The sequence below is a fragment of the Chelonia mydas genome, chromosome 3 (assembly GCF_015237465.2).
Source record: "Chelonia mydas isolate rCheMyd1 chromosome 3, rCheMyd1.pri.v2, whole genome shotgun sequence".
NCBI classification, from domain to species: Eukaryota; Metazoa; Chordata; order Testudines; family Cheloniidae; genus Chelonia; species Chelonia mydas.
In genome coordinates this window covers 74,053,321-74,066,711 of record NC_057851.1, presented here as the reverse complement: position 1 = coordinate 74,066,711, position 13,391 = coordinate 74,053,321, and the positions used below count along the sequence as shown (strand labels likewise).

Here is a 13,391-nt window from a genome sequence, read left to right as displayed (position 1 = left end):
TTAGTAATAATGCCATGTTTGAAAGACACATGTTGTATTCTTATTCTCATGGCATTCATGTGACACCATATATGGATATATTTATTTCACCCATGTAAAGTTATTTTTTTCCATTAAATCCATGTTTAACAATTCTTTCAACCATTCTGAATATACCAGAGAGAGGTTACATTTCCATTTTCTGAATGTTGCATGTTTTTCTACTGGAAGATTCAACTCATTTATCAAATGTCACCCCCCCACCCCCCTTAAATGAACAAAATGAGCTAGAGACTGAGTGTCAGCTCTGACTTTGAATTCCCTTGTTTCATTTTGTCACAACCTTAATGTTGTATAACCTTTGTTTGAATGTAAGCAGTGATATTGAGAGAGTCAGACAAATATGTGTATGTTTATATAAATTGCATAGATCTTAAGTTTACAGTGGTTCTATTCAAATGAACTACTCATCCCCATTAGATTGTAATACCTTCCTACAAGAGCTTAATAAGATATGGACAAAGTTATTGGCTTAATACCTTAAATGTTTGTAACTAAAGCCACATTTAGTGATTGTTTGTGAGTCACTGGATAATCTTATTTTAATGTTACTCTTGACATCCTTGCACAGCACTGTCTTCTCTCACTTGCATCATGTCAGAAATTTTGATAGTAAGTTCTTGGTACAGAATTACTGATAAATAATAATGTGATGGATTCATAGAACTCTGTGTAAAAAGGATCTGCTACTCTGCAAAATTCTTTCCACTTCACATGACACTCGTACACCTATAGAGAATCCTCTTAATACTAGCTGGAATTATCTGAATTTATGTGGGGGAAATGAACAATGACTTGGAGAGCTGATCTTATATCTGTGGATGTTACTATATGGATAGCAAATACATTTTGCTTTATTAATCAATTCTTAGATGTGGTTGATATTGAAACACTTGTGTTTGATTTTGATAGACCTACTGTGCTATGTGCATATGCTAGTAGGACTTTATTATGACAGGAAAAAAACTAAGTGTTTTTATATTATATTTTTTATTAGACGTTAATATTTGTTTCTAATAAGTATTTGGGTGGATTCTTTTTAATTGATTTAATATAAAGTATGTTTCAACTAGAATGAAAGATTGCCTTTTACTTTCAGTTGGTAATGTCACTTATTACTATCCAGGTGCAGCAGATGAATAATATGGACGAAGTATGTTATGAAAATGTTTTGAAGCAAATAACAGCTGGACACCAGGTATATTTATTTTTTATTGGTTTTTTTACTCAGAATCTGTTTCTTGAAAAATATCTGAACAAGAATTTCTAGTCTGTATTTTAAATAAATGCTTTGTTTTCCTCTTCTGTGTTCTAAGACAGTTAACTCGGAGACTTAATTTCTGAGTTCTTCTGAGCAGTAAAAGTATTTTAATGAGAAATATTTTCATGCACAAAAACTTAGACTAAATGTTAACTTTTAACTAAGAAGCATAAGGCTGAAAATGTCTAGTATTCTGGTATAGCGCTTTAAAACAACTGATATTACTATATCAAGTGATTATAATTAGTTTTGAATCATAATGCATGGTAGGTCTGGATTTTAGACATATTACATTTTATAATAAAAATAAACTATGTTATAGAACTACATCATAGAATCCCAGGGTTAGAAGGGACCTCAGGAAGTCATCTAGTCCAACCCCCTGCTCAAAGCAGGACCAATCCCCAATTTTTCCCCAGATCCCAAATGGCCCCCTCAAGGATTGAACTCACAACCCTGGGTTTAGCAGGCCAATGCTCAAACCACTGAGCTATCCCATCCCTCCCCTCCCTCAAAAGTGCTTCTGCAGAGATTCCCCATACCAGCTGAACAACCTGCTTTTATTCGGGTTTGATGTATCGATAAATCAACCATTGACAATTGCGGGATGTGTAAATATATTTCCTCCTATAATGATGGTAATAAGGTTCATTACTGAGAAGTCCATCTCTTTAACAGATATCATTTCTTCCTTTCCACTTACATAAGAGGTCATTAAACCATTCATCTCTCATTTGATTCTATTCAAAGTTTGCTGTAAATAGTTTCTCTCTTTCCTGAGTGACAATTCTAAAGTATAGTTTTAAATGTAGCTAAATGTAACTTTAGTGATCAGAATTTCTTTCAGCCTTTCCTAATCCCACCTATGTTTTAAGAGGTGTACTATCCGAGATTAATATGTCCATCACAGGCAAAGAATTCCATTGTTTTTGAAATGTGTAGTAGAGCATCTCCTATCTCTTGCTCTTTGAAATGTCCCATATAAAAATCACAATTAGTCCTCCACTTCAGTCTGCAATGGAGGTTTCTAAAGTGCATTTTTAGGTTTCAGACTGATGTCCAATCAAGAAGCAGTTTGGCGAGGGGTGGGGGTGGTTATTATCCACGTGTCTGAATAGCTTATCACTCTTTTATTTCCTGCTTCTGGATCACCAGCTTGGTGCATCTAAGACAAATGGCCATGGTCCTTATGGTGCATGGCCAGTGCAGCAACAGATGCTAACACGTGCTCAATCCCTGCATAGTAACTCCAGTAAAAGATCTAGAGGTAAAAGAGATTTCAGTTCCCTTCCCAAAAACATCTAAGAATAAACACTTTTTGGAGGGATTTCAAAATATGTTCTCTTTCTCAGAAGAAATATTTGGTCAGGACTAGAGGAAGTGGATGTTGAAATTGAGAGAAATTACTTCAAAGGTCCTCAATCTTCAAGGTCCCCAAATTAGTCAGTGTCAACCTCTTATTCTCCTCCTTCTGATGATGTGTTGTCAAGAAATGGCACCATGGTCCATCTGGCCTAAGCACTAGAGAAATGACTTTGTCACAAATAATGCACACAGAATCTCTGATCTCATCGAAGTTAAAGTAAAGGAGAGGTAGCCCATTTTGTTGTTACAAGCAAGGTGGATTTAGCTGATTCTTCATACAGTACCATTTGTAAATAGAAAAACAAGCATGCTCATTAAGTGCCCGAGCAATTAGGTGAGTTTTATATATCATCTTTCGGTTCTCTCCTGGTTTGCTAGTATTGTCTCTGGCTATGCATAGACCTAATGGTACCAATCTCTTTAACGCCGTAAGATTTAAATATGTACAATTTCTGGTATTGCCACAGAAAAATATATATTTTTACAAGATAATAAAAAATCTCTATTTTGTGATTATATTAGACTATAGTAGATGGCAATAATCCATCTCCAAAGACAATGGTGTAAGCGCCAAAGCAGTTCAGTTCAGTCATACAGCATCACAAGTGGTTAAGAAGTCCACTTCTCAAGCGGCGGTCCTTGCCACAGATAGTGCAAGTGTAAGGCACAGGGCCGGAAGATGAAATGGCACACTATTGGCACTTGAGGCCTGCTGTGTTTTCCTCTTTGCTCTCTTTTTCTCCACAACCTCTCTTAGGCTTCTTTGACTCCCTGGTGCTGCACAGCCCTCCAATGTAGCCTATCACTAGCTGCCTTTTCCCAGCTTTCAATGTCAGTGTTGAAAGTTTTCAAATCCTGCTTGCGATCATTCTTGAACCTGAGCCCAGGTCAGCCCAGTGGCCATGGAGAATCCACAAGTTCTCCATAAAGAGGTCATTTGGAATGTGTCCATCATCCAGCTGGTGCAGATGACTGAGCCAACAAAGAAATTTGTGTTTAAGAATAGTGATTGTTTGGCAATTTTCTGTTTTCAAGTATTTCAGTATCAGGAACTTTGGTTTCTGACTTGATATTTAAGTCAGTGGGTGTGGAAGGTGTTTAGCTTTCTCTCATGTCTGAATACTCAGAACGCATAACTTTGTCAGCTTCCTATTACCTCACATGCACTCAGTCAGTTGGCTGAATGTGATGGCTGGCTTTCTGATGTGAGAATTAAGCCTGTAATCCAAAAATAGATTATCCAAGGTAGTTGATCCAGACATGGCTTGTGCATAACTTCTATCATAATGTCAGCTATTAAAACTTCTTGTGCTATCAATACATCTTGTGCCATAATCATTATCTTCTTTAGACTGATGATTAGTCCAAATTAATCACAAGCTAACACAAAGCTATTGTAAAATTTCTGGAGTTCCTATTCACTGTCTGCAATGAGCACTGCGTCATTGGTGAAAAGAAGTTCTTTCATCAACACATCTTTAACTTTGTTTTGTTCTCATGTGAGCAATGTTGAAGAATTTTCCAACTGATATTGTATAAAGTTGTGTACCCTTGGTGGTAGATGAGAGAGCATGATGAACCACTAAAGAGAAAAATATATTGATGAGTGTTGCTGCCAGATCACATCTTTGTTTCAGACCACTGCTAATTTCAAAGCTGTCATACTGATCACATCATATGGGACTGTAACTTGCTGGCTGATCTACTGGCACAGAAGCCAGATTTATGCTCTTGATGGTCAGCAAGAACTTGCAATCTGTTGAAAGTGACCCAGGAAAATGCTCTTCCAGCAACACCCGTAACTATTTCACATTTGGGGACAATGTATACCTTCAAATCAGCAGCACTGCTATGGGTACCCGCATGGCCCCACAGTATGCCAACATTTTTATGGCTGACTTAGAACAACGCTTCCTCAGCTCTTGTCCGCTAATGCCCCTACTCTACTTGCGCTACATTAATGACATCTTCATCATCTGGACCCATAGAAAAGAAGCCCTTGAGGAATTCCACAATGAGTTCAACAATTTCCATCCCACCATCAACCTCAGCCTGGACCAGTCCAAACAAGAGATCCACATCCTGGACACTATGGTGCTAATAAACGATGGTCACATAAACACCACCCTATACCGGAAACCTACTGACCGCTGTTCCTACCTACATGCCTCCAGCTTTCACCCAGAGCACCTCACACAATCCATCGTCTACAGCCAAGCTCTACAATACAACCACATTTGCTCCAACCCCTCAGACAGAGACAAACACCTACAAGATCTCTATCAAGCATTCTTACAACTACAGTACCCACCTGCTGAAGTGAAGAAACAGATGGACAGAACCAGGAGAGTACCCAGAAGTCACCTGCTACAGGACAGGCCCAACAAAGAAAATAACAGAATGCCAGTAGCCATCACCTTCAGCCCCCAGCTAAAACCTCTCCAATGTATCATCAAGGATCTACAACCTATCCTGAAGGACGACCATCACTCTCACAAATCTTGGGAGACAGGCCAGTCCTTGCTTACAGACAGCCCCCCAACCTGAAACAAATACTCACCAGCAACCACATACCACACAACAGAACCATTAACCCAGGAACCTATCCTTGCAACAAAGCCCGTTGCCAACTGTGTCCACATATCTATTCAGGGGACACCATCACAGGGCCTAATCACATCAGCCACGCTATCAGAGGCTCGTTCACCTGCACATCTACCAATGTGATATGTGCCAGCAATGCTCCTCTGCCATGTACGGTGGTCAAACTGGACAGTCTCTACGTAAAAGAATTAAATGCACACAAATCAGACGTCAAGAATTAGAACATTCAAAAACCAGTTGGAGAACACTTCAATCTCTCTGGTCACTCGATTACAGACCTAAAAGTTGCCATTCTTCAACAAAAAAACTTCAAAAACAGACTCCAACAAGAGACTGCTGAATTGGAATTAATTTGCAAACTGGATACAATTAACTTAGGCTTGAATAGAGACTGGGAGTGGATGGGTCATTACACAAAGTAAAACTATTTCCCCATGTTTATTTCCCACCCCCGACCCCCCACTGTTCCTCAGATGTTCTTGTCAACTGCCGGAAATGGCCTACCTTGATTATCACTACAAAAGGTTCTCTCCCCCCCCCGCCCCACCCTTGCTGGTAATAGCTCATCTTAAGTGATCACTCTGGTTACAGCGTGTATGGTAACACCCATTGTTTCATGTTCTCTATGTATATAAATCTCCCCACTGTATTTTCCACTGAATGCATCCGATGAAGTGAGCTGTAGCTCACGAAAGCTCATGCTCAAATAAATTGGTTAGTCTCTAAGGTGCCACACGTACTCCTTTTCTTTTTGCGAATACAGACTAACACGGCTGCTACTCTGAAACCTGTCACAATAGAGAGTGATTCCCCTGTAGTTGTTGTAATCACTCTGATATCCTTTATTTTTATACAACATTATGTTGTTGTCATCCTTTATGTCTTGTGCTATCACTCCTTCCCCCCAACAAGCAAGGATATTGTACAGATATTTAAGCACAATCTGTCCTCCTCCTTTCAGTACTTTAGTGGAATTCCGTCTTTTCCTTTGGGCTTTCTAATGCTAGGGAGGTGATCACCTTTTCAAGATCACTTATAGATGGTTCTAAACTAAGCTCTTTGATAATTTGGAGCCTGGGGATCCCATTTAGTGCCGCTTCAGAAACAGTGGTTTCACATGAGTAAAATTTGTGATAGTGTCCGCCCAGCATTGCATCTGTCAGTGATGCCTCCATTAGGAGATTTGAGTGGAACAATCTTCTTGGCTAAAGGACAAATTGCTTTCTTGATTTCATTGTGCTACAAACTACAATAACCTTATATTATTATAGAGGAAATTCAAATAAAACTTTGTAAGCAGTGTAATCTCCTTGGAAGAAATTTTTTTGTTTGTGTAACTTTACTTGAAAATCATTTTGAGGTTCAGTACAAATAAAAATATGACTGTGGGTTTGCATTTTACTTTGAGGTCTATACTATGGCTGAGAGAAGTCAAATGAAGTTTGTCATCTTAATGTAACAATTTCAATAGCTGACACAATCACTGAACTCAATTTTTGAATATTATATTTCAAACTAACAGCTCAATAAACAGTACATTTTCACTCTCAGCAGAATTATTGTTTTCTTTGCTATTTAAATCTCAATTTGGTTCCACGTTGAGAGATCCAGATTGCTGTTGATAGTAACTTTTTAAAGACACTATAAGTTTGAGCACTTTCTTGTTTAAAAGTTTAATGTATGGATGTTATATAATGGTTTTAACTAGTGAGTGACAAAAATGCTGTTTAGTGCACAGAGTTGTTTAGCTTACTGACCTTAAAATTTCAGGATAAATATGGTTGCTTGACATTTTCTACTTCAAACCATTTGCAGATGTGTTTTCTTGTCAGTACGTTGAATATCCGGAAGAGAAATTTAAATACTGCATGCATGTAAAATTACAACAAGTCAGTTTATTGTATTTTAATTCAGTGATGCCCACAGTGTATCAGATGTAAGTAGCTGAGGGATATCTTAAAAAAAACAGATGTAATTGAGAAAACAATCTTACGGAAAATGGTAAAATGCATATTGAAATTACCAACATTTTTCTTTTTAATTTGAAGTTTTAAAATATGCGTGTTTCTGTGTTAAGTACTAAAGAAACATAGGATTTACCATCCTGGAATGGGCTGATTGTCTGTGTAGTCTGGCATCCTGCCCCTGACAATGTAGAATGCTTCAAAAGAAGCATAAACCTATCCATAATCCACATGGTGTTGCAATAGAGTATTATAGTTTGAAGATGAAGGAATTTTTGTAATGACTCTAGCTGGTGATTGGTGTTTCTTTCTTTTTATCCTAGCTATTGTAACTGCAGAGTCTATTCTCTGAATATGTGGTCTTTTTTTTAATTCCCACTAATCCATTTGCCGTCATACTACTCTGCAGCAGAGTGTGTTGTAGATTAATATGAACCATGTTAGGCAAATTGGTTGCTTTTTTTCCTACTATCAAGATAGCTTCTATAGTCACTCTTGCTATCTAACATTATATCAAAATGTGTAGTAAAAATGTAGACATTAATGTGTCTCTGGATCCTCTATCCTCTCCCCAGGTGGGAGGACAGATAGCACCCCGGAAGGAATTTTTGAATCCTTTAAGAGTAGCATTTGTTTTTCTAGAATTGTCATTGTGTGACGCTCCTTGTTTTACAAATAAACTTTTTTGCATCCAGGTTGGGCATGAGTGTGTTTCTTTAATATTGCCTATTATGTTTTGCCATTCTATATTTTTATATATGCCTCAAGCTACTTACTTCCTGAGAGTATGGATTGTGTGTACATGGTATCTGCAAATCGTTTCCTCTCCTTTACATGTAAATCTCCTTCTTTGTAAGATATTTTAGAGGATTATTTCACCCAGCTAAGGGTCATGCTCTTTGGAATCTTTCTTTGTATCCTTTAGGCTGTCAGTGTGCAGTTTAGTAACTAGCTGGAAGGTTCTAGGTGCTGAGGAGGTAGTGTATTACTGTCAGAAGAGGGATATCTCATGTTCGTCTCTACTATCACTACCTCAGAGGACCAAAAAGCTGTATGCTCTGTCTCACACTGAAGCAGAAGATGCAATAATGAGAATCCTGTGTGACAGAAACAGAATTAGAGGGAAATAACTATCCTTTTTTTAAATCCAGGACCGGAATTAGTACTTCCCTTTTGTGGTTATCAAGTTTCCTCTGTGTGCTCTTGTGAGAGTCTTTACCAAAAACAAAAGGAGGACTTGTGGCACCTTAGAGACTAACAAATGTATTAGAGCATAAGTTTTCGTGAGCTACAGCTCACTTCATCGGATGCATACAGTGGAAAATACAGTGGGGAGATTTTATATACACAGAGAACATGAAACAATGGGTGTTACCATACACGCTGTAATAAGAGTGATCAGAGAAGGTGAGCTATTACCAGCGGGGGTGGAGGGGGGAACCTTTTGTAGTGATAATCAAGGTGGGCCATTTCTAGCATTTTACAAGAACAGTAGGAGGGGAAATAAACAAGGGGAAATAGTTTTACTTTGTGTAATGACCCATCCACTCTCAGTCTTTATTCAAGCCTAAGTTAATTGTATCCAGTTTGCAAATTAATTCCAATTCAGCAGTCTCTCATTGGAGTTTGTTTTTGAAGTTTATTTGTTGAAGAATGGCAACTTTTAGGTCTGTAATCGAGTGACCAAAGAGATTGAAGTGTTCTCCAACTGGTTTTTGAATGTTCTAATTCTTGACGTCTGATTTGTGTGCATTTATTCTTTTACGTAGAGACTGTCCAGTTTGTCCAATGTACATGGCAGAGGGGCATTGCTGGCACATGATGGCATATATCACACTGGTAGATGCGCAGGTGAATGAGCCTCTGATAGTGTGGCTGATGTGATTAGGCCCTTTGATGGTGTCCCCTGAAAAGATATGTGGACACAGTTGGCAATGGGCTTTGTTGCAAGGATAGGTTCCTGAGTTAGTGTTTTTGTTCTTTCCAACTAGGAACGTTTTTGGTAAGTCTTAGGGCTGGTATACGCTACCGCGGTAAATAGATCTAATTTATGCAACTTCAGTTATGTGAATAACATAACTGAAGTCGACGTAGTTAGATCCACTTACTGCGGTGTCTACATTGCGCTGTGTTGACAGGAGACCTAATTTACTCAGACTAAAGTCAGGTTGGTTTGTTCGTATCACATTATTTTACTACAGATTGCAGTGAGATATTCAGCTGAAGTTGTATGTTCCTATGTTTAATGGATGTAATGTGCATTTTCATTTTTAAAGAGTAAGGACAGTAGGAGGTAGTTGTATTCTACATAGGCATGTGTTAAGACAGATGGAGAAAATCTTTTCATGTTGATTTTTTAACAGTCATACTCTGCAAGACTCAAACTCTTCCTGGCTACTGGGAAATTAAAAGTTGGTGATTCAGCCTTTAATTTTGATCCATCTGCTCAAACTAATGAGACATCTCGTTTGTGGGCTTCACTTTGAATTACAAATGCAAGTGGAGCTATATAATTTCTCTGAGTGAACCCCCCCCCATGGATAATAATGGATGTTTGCCCAACTGTGTTTTGTTTCTGTTTTGTAAACTTTCTTACAGCTACAATACTAAGAAAACAGAGATTAGAAAATGGCTCAAAGGTTTCCATGTGCTTTTTAATTTAAACTGCTCTTTCTGTAGTGTCGACTAAAGATGTAGATTTCCATCACAAGATTTTTTTATCAAAATACCTCCTTAAGACTTCAAGTGACAACTCTTGAAGCCATTAAAATTGAAAGATAATAAAGTTTTTCTGAAAACTTTGATATGTGCCTAGCATCAGCTGTTGTATCTTTGTTCCCCATTCACACACCAAACTTACTGTGTTCTCATTTTTGTATTGTTTTTCTCATACCCACCTGTTGGTTAGATCTTCCTGACTGATTTTCTTTGTTTTTAATAAATGATTTATTCTTTTAAGAAAAACATTTGATAATTACACAGTGATAGAGAAGAGGCTGTAGCAGCAGAGAGGGAAACGGCAGTCCTACTAACAGGATTATCTTCTCAGCCAGTATTGGTGGCATTTCATAGAATGGCATGCAGTTGCTTTGTTCCAAAATGTAAACCAGGCACAAATGATCCTAAAATTGGATGAAGTAATTGAATAGAATTACAGGGATGTTACAATCTTAATATGTTTTATAACTGAAGTGAGAAACCACATACATTTGTTTTTTCTAGTTTATTTCTAAACACAAACTCTGCTTTTCTTATCTATGCAACTTAGCAAATCTTTCTTTTTCAAAAACAAGTTTTATGTTTCTCAGTGTTTCATCCGGAAGCTTCTAGTTACTTTACACATGCCATTACTTGTGTCTGCTGTACACACTGTCAGTCCCACACACTATCAATCATCTGCCTTTGCAGAAATCTCTCAGCTGCTCGAGCAATCAAACTGGTGTTTTACCATACCTTCCCTCCTTCCCTTTGCCCTTCCTGTGCCCAAGTGCTGATCATTTCTGAAGTCCCCACTTGATGACATAGGAAGCCATTTCAGTGCTGCTTTTATAGACTTTTTAATGACAGGTTTCAAAGTAGCAGCCGTGTTAGTCTGTATTCGCAAAAAGAAAAGGAGTACTTGTGGCACCTTAGAGACTAACCAATTGATTTGAGCATAAGCTTTCATGAGCGTTTAATGTATTACCAGTTGAATGGACAAGAAGGTTGCTTTCACATTTTCTTTTTTCTTTATTCTCTTTTTAGTCACAATTTTTCACCGTTAACTACATTTTCTGTTTCATAACTCCACAAGCAGTGCATGGTTGCATACTAAACAGAACCAAAGAAATAACTAGGAGGACTTGTTGCACCATATCCTTAAATTTTGTACATATTTTGGACAGATGTCAGTCTCTGTCATGCATGGATTTTGTTGTAATGAAGGTATTCTGCTACATCTCCGTTCTCCTACAAATGATCTTTCTGAATCAATTTCTTCATGTGCATATGTCGGTGAAAAGATTTGGGGGGTGGCTGGGGATGAGGGATAGTTTGTTTTTTGGAAATACTGGCATTTTTAAGAAATCTTTGAATTGCAGTTTTCAAAAAGTTTAACAGTTTTATGCAATGACAACTCAACATTTGGGTGGAAGACAAATTTGAAGTTTGTTTCCGCCATGATATATTTACAAGATGCAATGAACAGGACAGTTTTTATGAAGTTACACAGGAGATATGAAAACAGGCTGAGTGTCATATCGGGCTGCATGACATCCTTAAGACTGTGACAGATGTTGCAACTCCCTGCAGTATCTTTGGGAGAACATACTGTATTAAGTTTTTAAATGTTTTTTATGGGCCAGGGAGTATATACAACTCCGGGGGGCGGGGGTTGCCACAGCTCCTCTAGAAACTAAAAACAATGAGGCTAGGGGGTGATTAAGGTGATCACTCAGGTTGTAGATACCTCCAGAGAGAGAGCACCTCTTGGAAGGCTTGAATATACTGGTTCAAAGTGAGTTTTCCAGAGACAATTGAAAAAGAAAGGCTTTTCACATAAAAAGGCTGGACTTAAACAGAGTGAGGGCCTTCTTTCTGATACAGCCAATGGACAGGAGTGTATGTCCGAGGGGGGCACCAACCCTTCCAAATGGGTCAGAAAGACTTTAGTCTACTAGGGCCCCATAAGATTGATGGGAGACCTCTGGTAAGCTTTTAACATGTATGTAGGAATGCTTATTTTTTTGCTATGTTTTCTATAATGCTTTTACCTTAAGAATAAAAGTGCTTGCTTAGAAAGAGCTGAATGGTAACTTGTAATTGGTGGGAATGCAATATACTGTTCATAGCTCTTGGAGAGAAAGCAAACTGCAGGTGCTGGCCTTCAGGCAGACTGGCTTGCTGGGGGTATCTCCGTGTAAGGCAGGGATTTGTGAAACCTTAAGACCCCTGGTCAGAAGGGAATGGGACAAGGTTCACTGTCCAGAGACAGATACTGTTGGAGACCTGACTGGGCACTCTGGCAGTGGACCACAGAGGGAGATACAGGTGCAGTTACCCTGAAACTGTGACAAACACATCTGTAGAAAGAGATGCTCAGTCTAACGTGCTTCATTAGATTGTTTAGTAAGGATTTTATTCTCTCTCTCTCCTTTCACATAAAGAATCCTCACAGAGCAGAGGTAGCGAAACTTACTGACCCTCCAAACAACATACAACACAATGTTCAGAAGTTCGGGAACTGGGAGGCACCTCCTAGGGTTTGGGGCTCACGTGCCTCTGCCCCAGATTTTTACCACGGTTTGCTGGCTTTGCTCAGTACATGGTGCCGCAGGTCCCCCTCCCTGAATGGCAGCTGCTGGAGCCAGCGCATGGGAAGAGGCAGTGGTAAACATCTGGGAGCTGCAGGGAGAGCTGCTGCTTTTGCTGCTGCCTCTCCCTGGGGAGCTAACACCTGGGAGCTGCGGGGTAAAGGGGGCATGCCAAGGGTGTGTGACTCAAGCTGTTGGGGGACAGCAAGCCTTTAAATTGTGCTTCCTGTCTCAGCAGGTACCAGTTATCTCTGGCAAAAGGCCCTAGCCCCACCACCCTGCCACATGGTAGAAGCCCCAGGCTTCCCCTTTACCCCCAATCTGATAGGCGGAGAGTGGGGGCAGAGGCAGGGAAAGGCTCTGCGAGTCACACTTTAATTGTAAAAGTTATGTGCCGCTCATGAGCCACTGTCATAGAGGATGGACAATGCACAGGTTTATAATGCAACACAGTTGCAGAGTTAAAGTTGCTTGGGGCACCTTAACTCTTCAATTCTTTGCTTATCTAATTTCTGTCAATTTGAATCTTACACACACATTTTACTACAGGTATAAGTGTTCTCTCTCTCTCACATACTGACATGCATACAAAAAAAATATGTAACACAGACACAAATACATATTATAGAGAGTTTGTAGTCAATCTATAGATAAGGCTATAACCAGTTCTCCTTTATAGTCCTGATATTTTCCTCCCTCTGCATACTCAGAAAAGATAATTTCTGCTTCAAATGTTATACATGCAGATCAGAGGAGGCTTCTTGGTCAAATTCGAATTAAACAAGGTAAACCATTTGTGAAAGATCGGAAAAAGAAAAATTAGGTTTAAATCAGCTTTTGGAACAACTCAGTTTTGTCATGAGTTAA

The 13,391-nt window shown here is 38.9% G+C and overlaps 1 protein-coding gene across 4 annotated transcripts in view; it reads left to right on the top strand.

Annotated features, from left to right (window-relative positions):
* Positions 1-13,391, top strand: part of ASCC3 (activating signal cointegrator 1 complex subunit 3) — a 530,489-nt gene that overhangs the window by 243,810 nt on the left and 273,288 nt on the right. For all 4 annotated transcript variants that reach the window (XM_037894528.2, XM_037894526.2, XM_043542702.1 and 1 more), the window contains exon 13: positions 1,166-1,237. In XM_037894528.2, the coding sequence (XP_037750456.1) occupies positions 1,166-1,237 (72 nt within the window). The remainder of the gene's footprint in view (positions 1-1,165; positions 1,238-13,391) is intronic.